General features: G+C 42.5%; 1 protein-coding gene across 1 annotated transcript in view; it reads left to right on the forward strand.

Annotated features, from left to right (window-relative positions):
- Positions 1–15255: 15255 nt before the first annotated feature.
- The window catches only part of pdgfc (platelet derived growth factor c), a 439285-nt gene continuing 430711 nt past the window's right edge, over positions 15256–23829 (forward strand). The window contains exon 1 of the mRNA XM_078540645.1: positions 15256–15900. Within this exon, the coding sequence (XP_078396771.1) occupies positions 15792–15900 (109 nt within the window). The 5' untranslated portion in view covers positions 15256–15791. The remainder of the gene's footprint in view (positions 15901–23829) is intronic.

Raw genomic sequence — 23829 nt, forward strand, 5'->3', positions numbered from 1 at the left:
TGAAGACCTATGTTGTTCAATCGCTCCACTTTGTTGCTCAGAAGTCATTTGATCTTTCTACCTGTGAGATAACTGACAAAATAGAATGCAATTGCACCCCTTGTATGAAATAGTTTTTTTGAATAATATCATGCACCAAGGCATGAGAAAACCTTCTTTTATTTCTGCAGAATGGAAAAGTTCTTGTGCAGTTTATTGCAAGTATTGAATCTTTAGCCCAAATATGAATTTACTGTCACAGTGTCCATATGGTGCAATGTGCAGAACATGTTAATGAGGGCTGAGGCAGTCAGCAGAATCAATATTATTCTCTGCACAGTGTTATAAATAATTAATGGGATATTTTCCTGTTGAATTAACAATATTGCATGATGCCATCAAAATAAAATTTGTACTTTTGTTTGTTGAATAGTCACAGTGGGATCACCTATAGGACGTACACAAATTAATACTGCATGATAACATTGCTACTCTTAATGTTAATGACCCATGTTGCATATATACCAGACGATATTTGTAACCAGATGCCAGTAATGGATGTTATCACTTAACTAGGACATTTCTGTATTCGTTTGGTGAATTGATTGGTGAATGTTCAAAGGGGAAAAATATACATGATTGAGGGGGAGGTTTAAGTGGGGAGTCTAGACCTTAAAGTCTAGAAATCTAGCTATTTCCTTCTTAAGTATATTCAGCAACTTGACCTCCACGGCCTTATGCAGTGAAGAATTCCACCGGTTCACCACCCTCTGAGTGAAGAAGTTTCTCTTCATCTCAGTCCTAAATGGCCGACCCCGTATCCTGAGATTGTGACCCATTGTTCTAGACCCCCCCAACCAGAGGAAATATCATCCCTGCATCCAGTCTGTCCATCCTGTCAGAATTTTATACATTTCATTGAGATCCCCTCTCATTTTTCTAAACTCCAGTGAATTGAGGCCTAGTCAGCCCAACCTCTCCTCATACGACAATCCTGCCACCCAAGGAATCAGTCTGGTGAACCTCCGCTGCACTCCCTCTATGGCAAGTATATCTTTTCTTAGGTAAGGAGACCAAAACTGCACACAATACTCCAGGAGTGGTCTCACCAAGGCCCTGCAGTAAGACATCCTTGCTCCTGTACTCAAATCCTCTCGCAATGCAGGCTGCCGTACCATTTGCCTTCTTAACTGCTTGCTGCACCTGCATGCTTGCTTTCAGTGATTGGTGTACAAGGACACCCAGGCCCCTTTGTACATCAACATTTCCCAATCTATCACCATTTAAATAATACTCTGCCATTCTGTTTTTCCTACCAAAATAGATAACTTCACACTTATCCACATTATACTGCATCTGCCATGAATTTGCCCACTCACTCAACCTCTCTAAATCAACTTGAAGCCTCATAACATCCTCCTCACCACTCACATTTCTACCAAGTTTTGTGTCATCAGCAAACTTGGAAATATTACATTTGGTTCCCTCATGCAAATTATTGATATATATTGTGAACAGCTGGGGCCCAAGCATTGATCCCTGCAGTACCCCTACCTGCCACTTTGGAAAAGACCCATTTATTCCTACTCTCTGTTCCCTATCTGCTAACCAATTCTTAGTCCATGCCAATACCCCCAATCCCATGTACTTTAATTTTGCCCCTAACCTCTTATGTGGGACTTTAACAAAAGCTTTCTAAAAATCCAAATACACCACATCCACTGGTTCTCCCTTACCTATTCTGCTACTTACATCCACAAAAAAACTCCATTGGTTTGTCAAACGTGATTTCTCTTTCATAAATCCATGTTGATTTTGTCTAATCCCATTGATATTTTCGAACTGTCCTGTTATCACATCCTTTATAATAGACTCTAGCGTTTTCCCTACTACTGATGTTAGGCTGATTGGTCTGTAATTCCCTGTTTTCTCCCTCCCTCCTTTTTAAATAGGGATGTTACATTTGTCATCCTGCAATTTGCCGAGACTGTTCCAGAATCTATGGAATTTTGGAAGATGACAACTAATGCATCCACTATTTCCATGGCCACCTCCTTTAGCACCCTGGGATGTAGATTATTAGGCCCTGGGGATTTATTGGCTTTCAGTCCCATTAATTTCTCCAACACTAGTTTATGAGTAATATTAACTTCCTTCAATTCCTCCTTCTCACTAAACCCTAGGCTCCCTAACATTTCTGGGAAGTTGTTTGTGTCTTCCACCATGAAGACAGATCTAAAGTAGTTGTTTAATTGCTCTGCCATTTCCTTGTTCTCTATTATAAATTCTCCCATTTCAGAAAGTAAGGGATCTATATTGTTCTTCACTAATCTTTTTCTTTTTACATACTTATAGAAGCTTTCACAGTCTGCTTTATGTTCCTTGCAAGTTTACTCTCATACTCTATTTTTCCCCTCTTAATCAATCTCTTAATCCTCCTTTGCTGAATTCTAAACTGCTTCCAATCCTCAGGCTTGCTACTTTCTCTAGCAAATTTATATGACTCCTCTTTGGGTCTATCACTACACTTAATTCACCATGACCCCACCACCGAACATCAAACCATTGTTTCCAGTACTGTCACTGCCCTCATCTCCTCTGGAGATCTTTCCTCCACAGCTTCCAACCTCATAGTCTCTGAACCCCGGACAGCCCGCTTCTACCTTCTCCCCTAAATCCACAAACAGGACTGTCCCAGTAGACTGCTCATGTCAGCCTGTTCCTGTCCTACGGAACTCATTTCTTCCTGTCTTGACTCCATTCTCTCTCTCCTTGTCCAGTCTCTTCCCACCTACATTCGCGGTTCCTCTGATGCCTTACGTCATATCAAAAATTTTCAGTTCCCTGGCCCTAACCGCCTCCTCTTCACCATGGACGTCCAACCTCTCTACACCTCCATCCCCCACCGGGATGGTCTGAGGGCTCTCTGCTTCTTCTTTGAACAGAGGCCCGAACAACCCCCATCCACCACCACTCTCCTCTGTCTGGCTGAACTTGTTCTCTCACTGAACAATTTCTCCTTAAACTCGTCTCACTTCTTCCAAATAAAAGATGTGGCTATGGGTACCCGCATGGGCCCCAGTTATACCTGTCTCTTTATGGGGTATGTGGGACATACCTTCTTCCAGCCCTACTCAGGCCCCTTCCCACAATTCTTTCTTTGGTACACCGATGACTGTATTGGTGCCGCTTCATGCTCTCGACTGGACCTGAAAAATTTATCAATTTTGCTTCCAATTTTCACCTCTCCATCACTTTCACATGGTCCATCTCCGACACTTCTCTTCCCTTCCTTGACCTCTCTGTCTCAATTTCTGGTGATAGACTGCCCATCAATATTTATTACAAGCCCACCGACTCCTACAGCTTCCTCGTTTACAGGTTCTCACACCCTGCTTCCTGTAAAGACTCCATCCCATTCTCTCAGTTCCTTTGCTTCTGTCGCAACTGTTCCGATGATGCCACTTTCCAAAACAGTACTTCTGACATGTCTTCCTCTCTCCTTAACTGAGGTTTCCCACCCACGGTGGTTGACAGGGCCCTCAACCATGTCCGACCCATCTCCCACGTCTCTTCCCTCACACCTTCCTCTCCCTCCCAGAACCATGGTAGGGCCCCCCTGGTCCTCACTTTTCACCCCACCAGCCTCTGCATTCAGAGGATCATCCTCCACCATTTCTGCCAACTCCAGCATGATGCCACTGCCAAACACATCTTCTCTTCACCCCCCCTGTCTGCATTCCGCAGGGACTGTTCCCTCCAGGACACCCTGGTCCATTCCTCCATCACCCCCAACACCTCAACCCCCTCCCATGACACCTTCCCATGCAATTCCAGAAGGTGCAACACCTGCCCCTTTACTTACCCCCTCCTCACCATCCAAGGGTCCAAACTCTCCTTTCAAGTGAAGCAGCATTTCACTTGCACTTCCCTCAATTTGGTCGACTGCACTCGTTGCTCCCAATGCGGTTTCCTCTACATTGGAGAGACCAAACGCAGACTGGGTGACCGCTTTGTGGAACACCTTCGGTCTGCCCGCAAGCATGACCCAGACTTTCTGTCGCTTGCCATTTCAACACACCACCCTGCTCTCATGCCCACATGTCCGTCCTTGGCCTGCTGCAATGTTCCAGTGAAGCTCGACGCAAACTGGAGGAACAGCACCTCATCTTCTGATTAGGCACTTTTCAGCCTTCTGGACTTAACATTGAGTTCAACAACTTCAGACCATGAACGCTCTCTGCTCCATCCCCACCCCTTCCTGATGCCCTCCCTTTTTTCTTATTCATTTTTATTTTTTAATTTTTATTTATTTATTCATTTTATTTATTTTTTTCCCAATTATTTTCATTATTATTATTTTTATTTCCATTTTATTCATTGTTTTATCACACGCTTTTAGCCTTTTCTATCTTTTTTCCCACCACCGTCTCCTCTCCCCACCCCACCCGCACTAAGACCATCTGTCACTCTCCAGAGTTTTCACCCTCGCCTGGCCATTATCACATTCTGCTTTCCACTCTTAATGTCACCATTAGCATCTCCTTTAGCCAGCACCACCACTATTAACAACCCTTTGACCTTTTGTTTATGACATCCTTCACAATCTCTCCTTTGCTTCCACCTATCGCTGGCCTTTTATCCAGTTTCACCTGTTCTGCCCCCCTTAAACAGTATATATTTCACCACATTTCTACTGCCCTTCAGCTCTGAAGAAGAGTCATACGGACTCAAAATGTTAACTCTGCCTTTCCCTCCACAGATGTTGTCAGACCTGCTAAGTTTTTCCAGCATTTTTTGTTTTTGTTCTTAATTTCCTTTGTTACCCATGGTTGGGCTACTTTTCCTGTTGTGTTTTTTGCACCAGAAAGGAATGTATAACCGCTGCAATGCATTTATTAATCCCTTAAATATTAGCCATTGCCTATCCACCTTTTAATGAAGTTCCCCAATCTATCTTAGCCAACTCAAGTTTCACACCTTTGTAGTTTCCTTTGTTTAGATTTAGGACCCGAGTTTCAGATCGGACTACTTCACTTTCCAACTGAATGAAGAATTCCATCAAGTTATGGTCACTCTTGCCTAAAGGACCCGCACAACAAGATTATTACTAAACTCCTTCTCATTGCACAATACCAAATCTGGGATAGCATGTTCCCTAGTTGGTTCCTCAACATACTGGTCTAAAAAAAAATTTCATACACACTCCAGGAATTCATCCGCCACAGTATTATTGCTAATTTGGTTTGCCCAGTGTAAACAAAGATTAAAGTCACCCATGGTCACTGTAGCACCCTTGTTACATGCATCTCTAATTTCCTGTTTCATGCCATCCCCTACCTTACCACTAATGTTTTCCACCCCTTGTTGTTTCTTAGTTCCACCCAGACTGACTCTACATCTAGATTTTCTGAGCCAATATCCTCTCTCACTATTGCACTGATTTCATCCTTAACTAACAACACCATGGCACCTCCTGTTCCTTTTTGCCTGTCCTTCCTAAATATCGATTGGATATTCAGTTCCTAGGCTTGGTCCCCCTGTACCCTGCAATTATATCGTACCCGTTTGCATCTATTTGTGTTATTAATTCACCTACCTTATTGTGAATGCACTATGCATTCAGATACAGTGCCTTTAGACTTGTCTTTTTAACATTTTTACACATTTTTTTGTACTATGGTCCTGTTTGCTGCTGGCCCTTGTTTCCTCTGCCTCCATTTTTGTTTTTTACTTTTCTGTCTTTTATTCCTATCTTTGTTTCCCTCGCTTGTGTCTCCCCATTCAGCTTCCCACCTCCCCCCCGCCACTCTAGTTTAAACCCCCACACAGTACCAGCAAATACCCCTGTGAGGACATTGGTCCCGGTCCTGCTGGGGTGCAACCCGTCCAGCTTGTACAGGTCCCATCTTCCCCAGAATTAGTCCCAATGCCTTGGGACCTCCCTCCTACTCCATTTCTCCAGCCAGGCATTCATCTGGTCTATTCTCCTATTCCTAATCTCGCTAGTACGTGGCACTGGGAGTAACCCTGAGATTACTACCTTTGAGGTCCTGCTTTTTAATTTATTTCCTAGCTCCCTATATTCTGCTTTTAGGATCTCTTCCCTCTTTTTCCCTATGTCATCATTACCGATATGGACCACAACCTCTGGCTGTTCACCCTACCCCTTCAGAATGTCTTGCAGTCACTCAGTGACATCCCTGACCCTGGCACCAGGGAGGCAACATACCATCCTGGTGTTACGTCTGTGGCTGTGAAAATGTCTGTCTGTTCCCCTTAAGATAGAATCCCCTATCATTATTGCTCTCCCACTTTTTTTTTCACCCTCTCTGTGCAGCTGAGCCACTCCTGGGACCACAGACTTGGGTCTTGCTGCATTCCCCTGAGAAACGATCCCCCCCCCAGCAGTAAGCTAAATGGAAAATCTGTTAGAAAAGGAGATGGACACAGGAGACTCCTGCACTACTTGCCTAGTGCTTTTACTATATCTGGCAGTCACCCACTCCCTTTCTGTCTGTGCACTCTTTACCTGCGATGTGACTACCTCACTGTTCATGCTATCCAAGAAGATCTTATCCTTGCGGTTGCTCCACAGTGACTCCAGCCACAGCTCGAGCTCCGAAATGGAGATTTCAAGTAGCTGCAGCTGGAGACACTTCCTGCACACATGGTCGCCCTGAACACTAGAAGTGTCCCTGACTTCCCACAGCGCACAGAAGGAGCATGCCACATGGCCGAGCCACCCTGTTATGACTTACCCTTAAATTACTCCCTTTACTTCTACTTCCACTATTTTTGTCATCCTTTTCTATTCTTTGTTTATTTCCCATTGGCCAGGGTCTGAACTATTTTTCACATTTTATATACTTTTTCTTTTAGTTTCATAGTGGATCTTACTTCTTGAGTTGTCCATGAGTGTTTTTCTTTTGGCAAGAAGTGCTCATTCCCCCTGTATCACATTGATTTATTTTTCGAATATTTCTCATGGACTTTTCATCATTTTACCCATTAACAACAGACTTGTGCAGTTTAGTGTGGACAGCCTCTGCCTCATCACATTGAAAGCAGCCTTACCTAGCTCTAGAATCTTAGTAGCTCCTTCATGTTTCTCCTTTTCAAAAGCTAAATTGAACTTGATCCTATTATGATCACTATTAGAGGAGTGTCCGTGTGCTGTTAGGCTGTTAACTAAATCTCCATAGAAAATGTTCATTGCTCATGGTTGCAGAATCTATCCTGAACACACTCAAAAAATTCACTACCTTTCTGATATATGCTTGTTTCAAGAGATATGAAAGCTAAAATCCCCCATTAAAACCAATTTGCCTTGCAACTTGTTTGTCTAATCTCTGCATTTATATAATCTACCACTTCACAGCTGAAGTGTCCTATAGCAGTCCTATACACAACTCCCAACACAGGCTTAAATCCATTTGTATTTCTTAATTGTACTCATGAAGTCTATTTAGTTTTCAGTCCTGGCCATCGTGCAGATCTCAGTAATGGCTCTCATGCCTTACTCAGCAAGTTGAGTTTGCAGCTGCAATTCATTCAATGTGTTCCTTATACTCTGCGTGTTTGTATAAAGAATGCTTATTTGAGCCATACATCCTAATCTACCTTCTGCTCTAAACTTTTGCTCACATGTTTCCTATTTCTCCCTCCTGGTTTAATCACTTTACATCTTTTAGTTTTCCCTTGACCTTCGGCTCAATTTCTGACAGTTATTCTACTTTCTCCCCTTTTGTTTGTTTTTGACCTATTATTAATTCAATTTTTTCCACTTATGCCCTGCCCCCATTTACTAGTTTAAAGTCCAGGTGACCACCCTATTTAGCCTTTCCACTAAGACCGAAGCCCCAACCTGTTTCAGGTAGAACCTTGCCCAATGGTACAATTCCTTCCTGCCCCAATACTGGTGCCAGTGTCCCATCAGATCACTTTATAGATTTCTTCATTCCAGGTTGAAAAGTCCAAGTTTTCTAGCCTTTGCTCATAACTCAGAAATTTGACACTATCAGCCTTTTGACATTTCTCTGCATTGTCTTCAGTGCATGAATGCCCCTTGTGTGTCGTCAACCAAAGTTGGTCACAGTCCTCAAGGTGTGGTCTGATCAATTGATCATCCCTGCCTTTGACCTGTATCCTAATTTTCTGACTGCGCAGTTCAACATTCCATTGTTTTTGTTGATTGTGGCCCTGCATTTGGTGGATAGGTTGAGCACTGAGTTAACAAAGACACTTAAGATGTTTTGAACTTCATTTTTAGCTGTTACAACATAATTCAGTGCGCATATTTGGCATCAATTCTTCCTTCCTATGTCTGCATTAAATTTTGTCTGTTTCCTTCTCAGGCAGCCTGTCATGATCGATTTGCTTGTGCTCCGGTTCAATGGGTTTTGAGATGGCTCTATGAGATGGCAATCTGCAGACTGCCACATGGACGGTAGGTTGTGTTTGAAGGGTCAGGCAGGTGAGATGTTTGGAAGTTTGTGTGCTATAAGACCATAAGACGTAGGAGCGTAAGTAGGCCATTCAGCCCATCGAGTCTGCTCCGCCATTCAATGAGATCATGGCTGACCTGATAATTCTCAACTCTAATTTCCTGTCTTTTCCCCATAACCCTTGATTTCCTTACTGATTAATAATCTGTCTATCTCAGCCTTGAATATATTTAACGACCCAGCCTCGACAGCCCTCTGCGGTGAAGAATTACACAGATTGACCACACCCTGAGAGAAGAAATTTATAGAAATATAGAAAATAGAAGCAGGAGAAGGCTATTCGGCCCTTCAAACCTGCTCTGCCATTCATTATGATCATGGCTAATCATCCAACTCAATAGCCTGCTCCCGCTTTCTCCCCACACCCTTTGATCCCTTTCGCCCCCAGAGCTATATGTAACTCCTTCTTGAAAACATACAATGTTTTGGCTTCAACTACTTTCTGAGGTAACGAATTCCACAAGCTCACCACTCTCTGGGTGAAGAAATTTCTCCTCATCTCAGTCCTAAATGGTCTACACCGTATCCTCAGACCGTGACCCCAGGTTCTGGACTCCCCCACCATCGGGAACGTCCTTCCTGCATCTACCCTGTCTAGTCCTGTTAGAATTTTATAGGTTTATATGAGAGCCCCCTCATTCTTCTGAACTCCAGCAAATATAATCCTAACCGACTCAATCTCTCCTCATATGTCAGTCCCGCCATCCCAGGAATCAGTCTGGTAAACTTTCGCTGCATTCCCTCTATAGCAAGTACATCCTTCCTCAGATAAGGAGACCAAAACTGTATATTCCAGGTGTGGCCTCACCAAGGACCTGTACAATTGCAGCAAGACATCCATGCTCCTGTATTCGAATCCTCTCGCTATGAAGGCCAACATACCATTTGCCTTCTTTACCGCCTGCTGCACCTGCATGCTCATTCCTCCTCATCTCTGTTTTAAATGGGCAACCCCTTACTCTGAGATTATGCCCCCTGCTCCTAGACTCTCCCACAAGAGGAAACAATCTCTCAGCATCTACCCTGTCAAGCCCCTAAGAATCTTATATGTTTCAGTAAGGTCGCTTCTCATTCTTCTAAACTCGAATGAGGTTGATTTTCTAGGGTGCAGAGTGACAGCAACTGGAGTACATATGACAACATCAAAACCATTCATGCACTTCTGACCCTGTCTAATATGAAAGAGTTGACATTGTTCCTCGGTGCTACCAACTTTTATCACAAGTTTGTTCTTAAGTATGCAGAGATCGCGGAGTCTCTTCAAAACCTGCGGCACATAAATGTACAATGGGAACGGACAATCACACAGCAAACAGCGTTTAACACATTGGAGGCAAAGAAAGCATCTCCACCAGTCCTCACGCACCTCAGCCCACATACGGAAACATATGTCACAACAGATGGTCATAAGGTCAGAAGTGGGGGTGTTCTCTGATGATTGCACAAAGTTCAGCACCATTCGCGAGTGCTCAGATACTGAAGCAGTCCATATCCAAATGCAGCAAGACCTGGACAATATCCAGGCTTGGGCTGAGAAGTGGCAAGTAACATTCGTACCACACAAGCGTCAGGCAATGACCATCTCCAACCAGAGAGAATCCAACCATCACCCCTTGAAGTTCAATGGCATTACTATTACTGAATCCCCTACTATCAACATCCTGGGGTTTACCATTGACCAGAAACTGAACTGAAATATCCATATAAATACTGTGGCTACAAAAGCAGATCAGAGGCTAGGAATCGTGAGACGAGTAACTAACCTCCTGACTCCCCAAAGCCTGTCCACCATCTACAAGGCGCAAGTCAGGATTGTGATGGAATACTCCCCAATTGCCTGGATGAGTGCAGCTCCCACAACACTCAAGAAGCTTGACACTGTCCAGGACATAGCAGCCTGCTTGATTGGCACCACATCCACAAACATCCACTCCCTCCACCACCAACACACAGTAGCAGCAGTGTGTACCATCTACAAGATGCACTGCAGGAATTCACCAAGGCTCCTTCGATAGCACCTTCCAAACCCACGACCACTACCATCTAGAAGGACAATGGCAGCAGGTAGATGGGAACACCACCATCTGGAAGTTCCCCTCCAAGTCAGTCACCATCCTGACTTGGAAATATTTCGCCGTTCCTTCACTGTCGCTGGGTCAAAATCCTGGAACTCCCTTCCTAAAAGCACTGTGGGTGTACCTACACCACATGGACTGCAGCGGTTCAAGAAGGCAGCTCACCACCACCCTCTCAAGGGCAATTAGGGATGGGCAGTAAATGCTGGCCCAGCCAGCAAAACCCACATCCTATGAATGAATAAAAAAAGAACAGACATGTCAGGAAATGCAATAGGAATTGTGTTCTCACTGCACATTTAAGGATGTCTGAAACTGAAAGTAAATACTCTACTGGTGAGTGGGAAGCTCTAGCCTGCAGTTACGCTTGTGAACTTTGGCACATGTATCTCTGTGGTAGAAAGTTCACTCTACACCATTCACCAAGTGCTGACTACATTGTTAGCCACGTCAGGATTTGGTCATGGCCCTCCATGCATCTACAGATGGTCAGATCATCTTCATCAGTACAACTTTGAGGTCAACTATCTTACAGATTCAAGCAACTGAGTAGCTGACATGCCTAGCCATACTACGGTCACACACAGCATTAGCAATAGTGAAGTGACATGCGACATTGAAGACCACGTTATCACGGCGATTTCACATGAGACCACAAAACTTGTTATGCGAGAAGAATTGAAGGCAGGATCAGTGAGAGAGAGCATACTGCAGATAATAAGTCAGTACCTAAAAATTAAATGGCCTCATGAAATTGAGGAAGAACTGGTCCTGTTCTACAGAATATGAAATGAACTCGTATTTTTTAATGACAACTGGATTGCACACAGAACTCGAGTGGATAACCCGAAAAGCTATGGGAGTTGTGTAGGGGATTGGGTGTGTTGACCAGACCGTGGGAGCTCTGGTGTGGGGGTCTGGTTGAACTTTTGGGAACAGTGGGGTCCTGGAGGGGGATTGTGGGGAGGGTGGTGGGAGCCAGAATGTGGGATCACGGCAGAGGGTGGTGGTGAGCCTGCGAGATTGGGACACCAGTAACAGAGCAAAGTTTACATGCACATGTGCAAGACTGACAAATCTGAAATAAAAGCCATCCCAGCATCAAACAGCCCAGGACATTGGACAACTGCCTCAAATATGGGACGGTCTTGCTAAATCCAGGAGAGTTGGTCACCTTGATGTTGACACATGTTCTGTTAGTTAAACTTGAGTGTGGTTGCTGAGGATGAGAAACTAAAAGTAAGCTGGAAACTTGTGGTTGCTGCAGGATTTTTAAACCATTGAATAAAACTCCCGTTTATATATAGAAACTGGTGTGTCATCTCTGCAGGTCCCTGAGGCATAAAACACAACAGATGCTTTGACTTCACCACTGCACATTCCTGACAATGGGTGGAATCATTCCAGATTCGTACTAAGTGCGGTAGCGGATGGGAAAAAGGACATTTTACCCCCTAGTAAATATGGCGGGTTTTCGCACTGTATTGTCCCAATCCACCTCATTAAACATGCATTCCTGGGAAACACACCATTTTGCTGGCGGGTGGCCTCCGATTCACCTGCCCCACCATTGCCTTGCTGCTTCCTCATGCCAGGTGCTATATTTAAAGTTCAGCCATGCACACAGCTCTCAGTGCTTCCAGCCCAGGACTGTTGCACAGAAGACATGGCCCCGAAAGGTAAGAAGACTGCAGCCCCCCAATTCAGTGATGCATCCCTGGGACGCCTTCTGGACACTATTGGAGCCCACCACGATGTCTCCTACATCTGCTATGACTGCAGGAGGTCCATCAGTCTCACCATTCTGGCTTGGGAGGCGGTGGCAGTGGTGTTCAGTGCCAACACTGCACAGAAGAAGTTCACCATCCAGTGCAGAAAGAGGATGAATGATCTCATCCGTGCTGCCAGGGTAAGGTAACCATCTCATCACTCTAAACTCACACACTCACAAGCCCATCACACATTCATTGGCATCTCACTCACTGCCAGCTCAAGGGACAGCACCACTCACTCACTGTCACAACTTCATCTGGTCCCGCCTCCTCTGGAGACTGCCTCCTCAGCCCTTTCCCTCTTGAGGCCACTTGTACAGATCAACATGTGTCACCACACACCCCTTGGGATACCCCCCTTCCCCAGTAATGCCTTAGCCCTGCAGCCATTGAAAAGCCACCCCCGCCTTTCAGCTGGCCTCGTAAGTAGAGACTTGCCCATGAGCCCCCCTAAAAGTGATGCGGTGCTGCCTGCGAAGCCTGGCGCTGAAGACCGAATGCTGCCCAAAGCAAGGTAGGCAAATAAACCTCAAAGTCCCGAGTGAAGTGCAGCTCCCTAGGTGCACGTCGCTTATATTCAGTTGTGAAACACGTCGGTGTGATTGCACTGGATGATCCAACGTTTGGGGATGATTCTGGCCAGCTGGGCTTATAATAATATGCAGATATATGACAATGAAGTTCCCGATGTGCGGCAGTGGGAAACATGGCCCACTATTGACGGGCAGATCGGATGATTGCAAATTAGTTTTACAACATTGTGAAACTGATTTTTTGGCATTTCTGCCCTAATGTCCACTCACACCTGCCTGACGCCAACAGGCCCAGAGAATTCCGCCCAAAGTCTTTCGATGTGTTTGGTGCTGTCCCGTATGAACCATTGCCATTTTTGTCAGTCACAAGCCATGAACTTCCATGAGTCAGCGGAGATGTTTGATTTCTTCAGGGATGCCTTGGGGACATCTTAAAATGTTCCTGCTGTGCTCCTGAGGATCTTCTGCCTCAACCAAGTTCCAAGTAGAAGAGTTGCTTCAGGAGTCTGGTGTTAGGCATATGAACATCATGCCCGGTGAAGCTGTTTTTGATTGATTAGCACCTTGATGCTGGGCATGTTAGCTTGGGAGAGGACACTGGTGTTGGTTCTGCCAAAGTTTAACCCACTTACATATTTTGTCCAGCATATTCTTTAATTCTTCTGCTATCTCTTCTGATTCTACTGGTCCTCCTTGCTTGATATCATCAGAAAATGTAACCAAATTACCTTTTTTTTCTGATTCTGCATGGCTAAAAGAAACAATGCAGGTCCCAATAACAACCTGTGGGGCAGTTTATTCAGCATTTCTCCACCCATGATGCAGCAAAGTTGCAACAAGCACCCATTGTTTTCTATCCTTTTGCTAATTTCTTATCTGGATCCAAATATTACCCCAACTCTCCATAGCTTTTAGATGAACTAATAACTTTTGGACTGAAATCCATGTGATATCAATCCCAAGTGGTGTGAAGCTACCCTCCTATTATCCTTCTCTCAAGTGTCAGGGCTATGGATTTTAGTGCATTTTACCAGTTTGGCTTTGGAAATCACTTTTCAGCAATGTTAACATTATAAGGTCCAATTTTACAAATATAAGCTCCTGGCAGTGAACCTTGCAGCCAAGGGCAAGCATCATAAACTGGCCCCAGGGTGTAAACACAGACCAAAACACCCATACTACAAACTGCTCACATGTGTTGTAGTTCTGGAATTCTTTGTGTTTTGTGTTTTATTTAGAACATCTCTCACTTGACAAAGGTATTGGTAAAAAGTGTCCAGCAAATTAATCATTTAGCAGTTATTTCCTGATGAAAAGCCATGGACCTGAAGCATTAACTCGTTCCCTCCTCAGATGCTGCCTGACCTGCTGAGTACTTTCACCATTTTCGTGATTTTTTTGGACCTCTTAAACTTGCCCCTTAGCATTTGAGCCTCTATAATACACGCTATGTTTTGGGTAACATATATAGTGTCTACAGTATTAAACACCCTTGTTTGTACTTTCTGATGTAAAATACTGCGGATGCTGGAGATCTGAAATAAAAACAGAAAATGCTGGAAAAACTCAGCAGGTCTGGCAGCATCTGTGGCGAGAGAAACAGAGTTAATGTTTCGAGTCGAATATGACTTCTTCAGAGCTGCTCTTGTACTTTCTGAATGTGATTTTTTTTTTTAAAAAGTGTCCTTGACGGCCCAGTGAAAACCACATCCTTTCAAAATTCCCTGATAATCCGAGTCTCGACTTAATCCGCAGAAAATTGACACATCTTTATTTATGGGTCTGACGAAAGGCGTAGGTAGTGTATAAAGTTCAATCTGTGCAGAGCATCGGCTGCGATAAAGCCGTCGAACATCAAACAGAGGGGAGCTGCACGCAGTGTGGCAATCCGGATGCCTCATTTTATTTTATATTATGCAAATTCATCGAGTGCAGGCGAGACTTTGAAAAGTAGTTGAAGCATTTACTTGGCCCTTTTACTTTTTTACATATAGGGTTTCTCAACTGTCCTAAACTGGCTGATAAACAATCCGAGGGTTTGACCTGTAAAGTGTACGCGGGGATTAAGGCTTGCAATGTGAATCTGATGGCTGAAGTTTTTTTGCCCCTGGAGAGATTTGCAGCCAGCAATGTTATACCACCTGTCGTGTCGCCAGTTGGCAGGCTCTGTTCAGCCGAGAGTCAGAGCACACCCAGCGTGTCTGAACAGAGCAGGCGATGGGTGGGGGCAGGGGAGGGGTGGGGGCAATGACATGAAATGCGTTAAACTGTAACCTTTACTTTCACACGGCAACAGGCAGCACTTTAAAGGGTTTTTTTTTGTCTTTAGCTGACGTCGAGAGGGAAAAAACTTAGATCAGCCTTTTTTTTCTCTTTTTATAAAAAAAAAGCCACTTGAAAGTACTCTGCAATAATGGAATCCAGCTGTTCGCTGGTAAACTACCTTTTAAAGTAATTTCAACCAAAACTTTATTCGGACAGAAAAATCTTACACTGCCAGTTAATGTTAGGGGAAAAAAAACAAGGAGGAAGAAACAGAGATCGGCAGTTTTTATATATCTATAAGTTTTTTTTTAATCCAGAAGTTTATAAAAGTTGACAGGTGTGCGTAAGTACTTGGCTGCGCCTTTAAAAAAAAACCTTCGGCTCTGGCATAACCGTCTGTCATTTTTTTCCGCCTTACATTAGCCATTGAGTAGATAAATGCGATCGTTGGATCGGGGCACGTTGGAGAGAGAAGGGAGTGCTTTGGATCGGAATGTGGAAGCCACTATGTGATTATCTGGTGGAAATGCTGGCACATCAGGGTCCCTGCACTCGGCATCCTTCATGGTAGAAGCGGCGGCTGGGAGTGAGTCAGTGTGAAGAAGCCCAGTGTCTGTCTTGTCTGCTCTGTCCCGATAGCTCGCAAACATTCCTCCCCAAATGTCCCTGTCATTAGTATTACTGCTAATATCGGCTCTCAACTTCCGCCATCATGGATCGGAAGCCCAAATCAACAAGATCCAGCCATCAAGTAACAAGGAACAAAACGGTAAGTCTTTCTTCCTTTCTCGCCTTGATGCGAGAAAGTTGAGTTTGCAATTCCTGGCGTGTTTCCTTTCTGCTGCACTCACTTGCCAGTGTGGGTGATCGCTTACAGGTATGGATTTCAGTGCAGCCCGGTACACACAAGCGATAGTACTGCAGAACTGAGGGAATCCTGGCCCTCATTGGGATTTTGTCTGTTTAAACCTTATTTTTTTGTGGGAAATGTAGATTTGCCCGCTGCCGGAGAACAAACTTCTCCTTAAGGTACTCTTGCTCTAAAAAAAACGTGCAGGGTAGTGATATTATGTATGCGACTGGCTCCCTCTGAGTATCCCTCATGCTTAAAAAAAAAGCTCTACCTTCGGAAAGATTTTAAGTTTTCAATCGAGTGCTTCTGGAGTAGGGCTGGTGTGTTGTTTTTTAACTGAGCCACGCTGCTTGTAAACGCGATGACATCTGGCACCTGCAGGCAGCCAGGGCGCTGATCAAAGAGCAGCGTTAACAAAGCTGGCCTCACAGTCAGAACAAGTTGGAAGAGGCAGTGAAAGCGATCAAAAGAGTAAGTCAGCGTAAGAGCTGCACACTGACATCCAGCCACCAGTCCGGACAAAGCCATTACTATCACATCTTGAGAGTTATACACTCACACAACGACTTTAGAAGCATACTTTCTCATTTGTTTCTTATTGCACAGAAGGGAACCATTCGGCCCGTCGTGCCTGTGCCATTTAACGTTGAGTTCTCACATGAACGCTTTATTTTTCACAATGAAGTTGAAGACAACTTGTGTTTATTCCTGGAGTCTCACTGAGACTGCGAGAGTATCTATCGAATTGTTTTATTCCAGAAAGGCATGTTAAGCCACCAGCGCGCATAAATCGTGGCTCTAATTGGGTAAAAATTGTGGTAAACATTACTACAAATACCAATTTTGACTTCAGTCCTTGAACCTACTGTTGTGTTTTTTACTCGAAATGGAGAAGCTAAAGGTGCTTGCTGTGCTCCGCCCTCCTGGCAAAACAAAGATCGGTACGTTAAAAGCCATGATAAACTCACTCTCAATTCCCATGCATTACTACCTAATTATATAGCTTTGGGACTTGACAGTTTTAGATTACAACCTAGACTGGCTAATAAAAAGCCAAGCAAAGCATGACATTCCTGTGTTTTTTTTTAAGGCGTCCAACCCCTCAGTAAGAAATGTTTAGAATAATCCAGCGCAGGTTCGAACCAAAATAAAGTTTGAGATTAGTTTAATGAGTACATTAAACCAGATTTATGGACATGACAAAATCGCCTACATTTTGTATACCAATTTGCAGCTGAGATCACAGGATTACATCAAAAGGATTTCATGCTTTGGAAACAGCATTTGTTTGAAAAGTAGAACCGTGAAAACATTATTGTTGCTTAAGTGCGAGAACTCTGAATATTTATGTTCTGAGTGCGGATCATGCTAAAGAATGGGGATGTTTTTTCTCTGTGGTGAGCTATTTCTGCATTGGGTGTGGTCCTGGGGTTTGGCGCTGGTCAATGCACAACAATTGCCTAAAAATGAGCAGCTTCAGTTCAAGGGACTGCTGTATCCAGGAACCATGGTGGACCTTGGCAGTAATGTGAATCAGACTGTGTAACTTGTTCAGATAGCCACATAGCAAGTGCTTTGAGCATCAAGCAGTTGTTAGATTTAGACATCAGTTAAGTCATATGTGACCATGTTGGTGGATGTATTTTTTGATTTTTTTTGGATTCAAGTATATTCAAACCAATCATATATTTAAAATATAAAAACTACACATGTTGGAAAAGCAAAGAGAAAATGTTGAAACTACACAGCAGTCAGTCAGTATCTGTAAAGAGAAAAGGCAACAGTTAAAAACTCTGACAAACTCTTTGCCAGACAAAGGGTTATACCAAATACATTTGGAGTTATACTGAAAAATGTAATCTTTTTTTCTATTTACAGAACAGAATGACTTGTATTTCCAGTTAAAGGAAAAAGAAAGACTTGCACTTACTGTATGTAGCACTTTCACCCAGGATGTCTCAAAATGCTTTACAAGCAGTCAAGTTTTTATTTGAAGTGCAGTTACTGTTGTAATGTAGGAAACACAATTGCATTTTATTTCTTTTTCAATCATTTTATATTTGATGGAACTAATTGGCTATAATTTACTAAACAACTTGAATATATATAGAGCATTAAACATAGTACAGGCATCCCAAAGCACATCATAGAAATATTATTAGACAGAATTTGATACTGAGGCAGATTTAAGAAAAAGACAGGCAACCAAAAGCTTAGACAAAGAGGTGAGCTTTTAGACAGGGATTTAAAGGAAGAAGGTTTAGGAAAGCAATTCCAGACCTTGGGGCCTAGACAGCTGAAAGCAGGCTGAAAATGGGGGAGTGAAGGAAATCGAGATGCCCAAGAGGTCGGAATTGCAGGAATTCAGAATTCTTGGAAGTTACAGAGTTAAGGAGGTGCAAGGCCATGGAGGAATTTGAAGACAAACATGAAAATATTATGTGTTCTAGGCATTGGTAGCTTGGGAGCCCATGAGGTCAGTGAGCATAATTTTGGCACTGAGACAACTGATTTCTACTACCCCTGTAATATCAGCCCACCTCAGCCCATATGCTGCTGAAACCCTCATCTATGCTTTAGTTATTTCCAGACTCGCCTATTCCAATACTCTCTTGGCCAAACTCACATCTTCCATCTTCAATAAACTTGAGTTCACCCAAAACTCGGTTATCTATATCCGAACACACACTGTCCTTGTATTATCATTGTACTGGAAACTTTCATCTAGCTTTTATTTTTAAGGCAGTCTTGCTCTGATAGGATCAGTAGACATTTTCCACAGATGCTATGAATGCCATTTCTTTGTTCAATGTGTATGAAGAAGACTTAAGTGGTCACTGTAGTCATTTTTGTTCTTGCCACACATACCTGACCAGGACTGGTGTAACATATGCTGCACAGAGAAGTCCACCTCGGAACATCTTTTTGGTAAATGCAGTGAGTTCAGGTGTTGGTTTCTAACCTTCCTTTCTCTCTAACATTCTCTAATGTGCCCTGGTCTCACAGATCTCCTGCAAAACCACTTTATTAGGATCCTTTCAGTTTGGCTTCTACTCTGCTTACAGCATCAAAACAAATCATCATCAAAGATAGAAATGTTTTGCTGTGTGACTGTGAATGCAGTGCATTAATTCCACTTGTTCTGCTTTTACCACACTGAGGTGTATAATATGGTTGACTATGCCAGGCGTCTTCATCTTTTGGCTCCGTTTCATTACCCAGCTACATGAGACTGCACCTTCTGGGTCTGGCTTCATGTGGCTGTGCTCCTAACTGTTAAAACACAGCCAATACATCTCCACCAATGCTCCCCTTCCTGGCTGCTTATTACCTCAGGAGACCTTCTATCCTTGGTCCCTTTCTCAGCTACATGCTGTCTCTTGGTGACGTTAACTAGTTTCATAGCTGTGCTCATAACATGTAGCTCCACACTTCCACCAATTACTTTTTCAGACTGTGAGACTGACAGCGAGAAGATAACATTTCATCCAACTTTACTTGCTAAAGTTGAACTAGATAATGCAATACTTTAGCATTCTTATCAATTTAGCATTGAGCTTCCGATCTCACATTTATTGATCACCAAGATGGCTTGTTTTCATCTCTACAACATTAGCCACTTCTACTATTAAGCAGCTCTGCTGAGACCCTAATCCACACTAGTCAGCTCTAGAACCTGCATTATCCTCTTCACTGGCTTCTCCTGCTTTCACTGTTAACTCCAATTTATTTAATTTGCAATTGGTCGTATCCTTTCCCAGATTAGATATCACACATCCCCCCTCTTCCTTGCTGATTAATGTTGGCTCACTGTCCCAGTTTAATTCAAAATTCTTAATTTTTTCTTTAAATTCTTCCATGCATGCTCTCATCCAACCCCACCTCTGCAGTCTCCTCTTGCAATGCATCTCTTTACATACCTTTCCGTTTTTTATCGTTTATTATGCACGCTACCTTCCTTTACCTCCCCTCCACCCCTGCATTGGTGACAGAGCCTTTAGTTGCCTCAGCTCTAATCTCTGAATTCATTCCCTAAAGAGTTCTGATGTCCTGCTTCTCTATTCACCTTTGAAGGTTTTCTCAAAGTCCATCTTTTTTGACAAGCTTTTACTCATCTTTAGTACATTTTGTGCCATGCCTTTATTCCTTTTATGGCATTGTTAGTTTTTGCTTCCTTTATAAACAGCTTTTTTATATTTTCAACAAAAATGTAGCTGTATAAAAATGCACTGCTGTTACAGTAGTCAAGAATCAAAATGGCTGCTTGAGTTTCAAAACACACCCTTTGAAAGTACAAATTAAGGTTTAAATTAATTTGTAAACTACTGAGTTTGGCACAGTTCATTCCATTTGCAATTCTTAAGAGCTACTGCAAAGGTAAGCTTTAACTCCTTCACCCTTTAACCAAAGGAGAGTTTCCACATTATAGAGGTATATTACAGAGTGTCTTGGTTAACTGCAATATGACCTCATTACCTGGTGTAAAATTAGGTAATCTTCAATTGGAATCCAGAAGTCTTTTTTTAGAATACAACACAACCCATGTTGCAGGCTTTTGTACAGAGTGCTTTTCTGCCTGTATGAACAAGTTGTTTTAAGCTGCTATCATTTTTCATTGGGAATAAAGTGACTAAATAAATGCACATGCAAATGGAAAATTACTTGTACATAGGTGGTATTCATGATGATGTAGACATAGAGAGATCTGCCTTTGTGTGCACGCTGTAGTGGCACACACCAGATCCTCGGCACAGGCTGTCTGGCAGTATTGAACACTTCACTGAGTCTGCAGCATGGTAAACCAACACCTATCTTCCTGTACAATCAAATGTTTTTGTTAGCTATGGCTTATAATGAGATGTTATAACAATGCTATTGTGTAAACAGTTTGTGAAATTTGTAACCCTTTACCTGTAAGTGGGGGAACTTACCTTATGATGAGCCATCTGTCAACACTTTCAGTGTTGTGAGGAACCTACAGCTTGTTAACACTTTAAAAGAATAGAACTAATGTCACCTCAAGTATTTGCTGTCATGATCTTTTTGATGTGAGTGTCAGTTCAGTGGTTATGTGACCTTAGTCACCCTTTTTGTGCCAGTTGTTGCATAGGTAAGCCACAAATGCAATGCTTTAAAAGAAGAAAGAACTTGGATTTGTATTGTGCCTTTCACACCCACATGGCACCCCCAAGTATTTCACAGCTTCCAAATTACTTTTACAATGCCGAGTGTTTTGTGGGCAAAACATACATTGATCATCAGAATTATAACATGTCATAAAGATAACATTTTTAACAGTTGCTCTTATTAAATGCATGCTTGGGTAACTATGCTCAAATTGCATTGTTCAGACCTGTGTAGGTAACTACAATGGCTTTAACACAAATTTTAAGGAAGGGATAATAAAACTAAATATAACAATACATCCCTTTGGGGAAAAAGACCAAACAAACCATCAGATCCATTTAAGCAATTATAGACTGCAGTAATATATCTGCAGGAAATGATGCAAAGATTTTTTGTATGTGTATTTGAAAACTCCAAGATTTCTGTTATTTACACATCTAAGATGTTGTACGAAATTTTAAGGCCTTAACCATGTCAAATTTTTTCTGCAATTGAGAAGACACACAAGCAGCCTGCTTGTAAATGCCTGCCAGTGTTTCTCTGACAACTGCTGAGGGTGTGTGTGAGCAGTCCCACGTGATTTTACCTTTGATTTCACCTCTCTTCTGCAAATCCCTGGCTTCCACTGTATCATTCTTCATGGTAACACAGCTGAAATTCAGGAACACGCTACCTATGGGAAATGATATTTCAGAAGCTGTGTGTTTCTACTCAATAAGTGGGATGTAGGTGTTTCAATGTAATCTGCCACACCACTTGAATTTTATTATACAACATAATATTTCAAACACCATTCCCAACTTGCCAAAATCTATCCTCAAGTCCCTTCCCATGGTGTCATTGTGTGGAATCACGAAGACGATCCAAATGGGAAAATTCAGCCCAATATCTCCCCAAAAGAATTTGTTAAAATCATGTACTTTGAGGAAAATTGTGGACATGAATATGTGCCTGACTATTCAATGGGACTGCATAAAGACACACAAAGGTATTATGCTTTTTTCTAATCTGTTAACTTCCATTTGGAGGGAACTCTTGGTCCATAGTTCACACATGTGGTATATATCGATTACTGGCAGTCTTGGACTCAATGTTCTTGATCATATTTACAACTAAAACTTTCATCAATGTGCCAAATGCATCCTGGCAAGTAATTAAGGTAACCAGTTACAAATGTTTATGGAATGCACTACAAAACAGGAACACTTATAGCTTTAAAAACCCCACACCATATCTGCTCTGGCATTAGTGAAGGCCACTGACACCAGGCATGGGAACAAAAAAGGGTGGAATCTGGGTGTTTGGCATTGCATATATGAAATTATGTTTCAAGAGTGGTTTTAGAACCAAAATTGATGAGCAGCCCCAAAAATCTCAACCTCATTGTTTAGAACTTGGAAGTTGTGAATCTGGGACACAGCTGAAACCTGTTCTGAATCCAATGCACAGCTGAAGGTTTCAGTAATAATGATGCTGAGGTTTTAGGAGCAGCATGAATGTGTCTATTGTATATCAAGAAACACAGATGGGGGCATGATATACCCTCCCATCCCTTGGTGTATCATTTAAATTGTGTTAAAGTTAGGAAAAAGAATGTCAAATGCTTTGTGAAGATCTAAATTAAAACAAGCTGGTCTGGGGCCAGTTACAGAGAGCCCTTGTGACTTCTAATGATGTCATAATCCCCTCATGTATTACGACTGAAAAGAAAATTCCACTCGTGTCAGTCCCTTTTGGTAATTTAATGATGTCATTAAGTCTTTTTATTTGAGCTTGTCACATCTGGGATGTCATAATTGACAACACAACAATGTAAATCCATTAGCTAGAAATAATCTTTTGTGGGTGTCTGCAATTTGAGCTTTTTTTTGTTGGTGAAACTTGACTTGAAGATCATCAGAGTACTCTCAATAATGACCATTTAATGACAGTCCCTAGCAATTAACAGACAATTCAGCTTTGAGTGTGTATTAAGATTCCACGAGCTGTATTTTGTTCGCACACAAAGAACATTTAAGTGCTCCAGAATAATTATGTGAATTTATATGTACTTTCAGTCAGTTTTTGTGTTGGAATAAAGGTAAAGTACAATCTATGTTCCGTCCCTGGTGGAGAAATCTCTTCTGTACGTGTACAGGAAAAATATGCTAATCTCTTTGCTTCTTATGAATCAGCCACTTAGCTGACTGAGAATCTCCACTTTCACCTGATGTATTGTGTTGGGTGACTATGGGTATAATGCTGAGCCTAAACATTTCTTCTCTTATACAAGGAATTATTTAGAAGGAAGAAGATACATTCTGAAATTGGTTGTGGAAAATATTTTGCTTTGAAACTCCTATTCATTCAATGTTCTACTAACTTTGACAGTTTTTAAATATAATAATTAAAATATATAGCAAAACTGTTTTCAGTCTCATTTGCACAACCCCTGCTTCTGTACACCTCACTGTGAAAATGAAGGGACTTTTCATCCACTTGTAGTTGGCAAACAGCAGAGGCTGAACTCATTGAAAATAGCTGGGAGACATCACACTGCCATGCAGAAGTCTGAAGGACTATTTGTTTATGTTTGTCCTTGAGTGTTCTAGCATGAAAGGTGAGATCCATCAGAAACTTGAGTTACAAATGAAATGTTGATTGACTTTGTTATGGTACCGAAACAGCAACCAAAAAAGAAAATAAGGAAAAGGAATTTGACCGGCTGCTGTCCCTGAA

The sequence above is a fragment of the Cetorhinus maximus genome, chromosome 1 (genome assembly GCF_964194155.1).
Source record: "Cetorhinus maximus chromosome 1, sCetMax3.hap1.1, whole genome shotgun sequence".
Taxonomy (NCBI): Eukaryota; Metazoa; Chordata; class Chondrichthyes; order Lamniformes; family Cetorhinidae; genus Cetorhinus; species Cetorhinus maximus.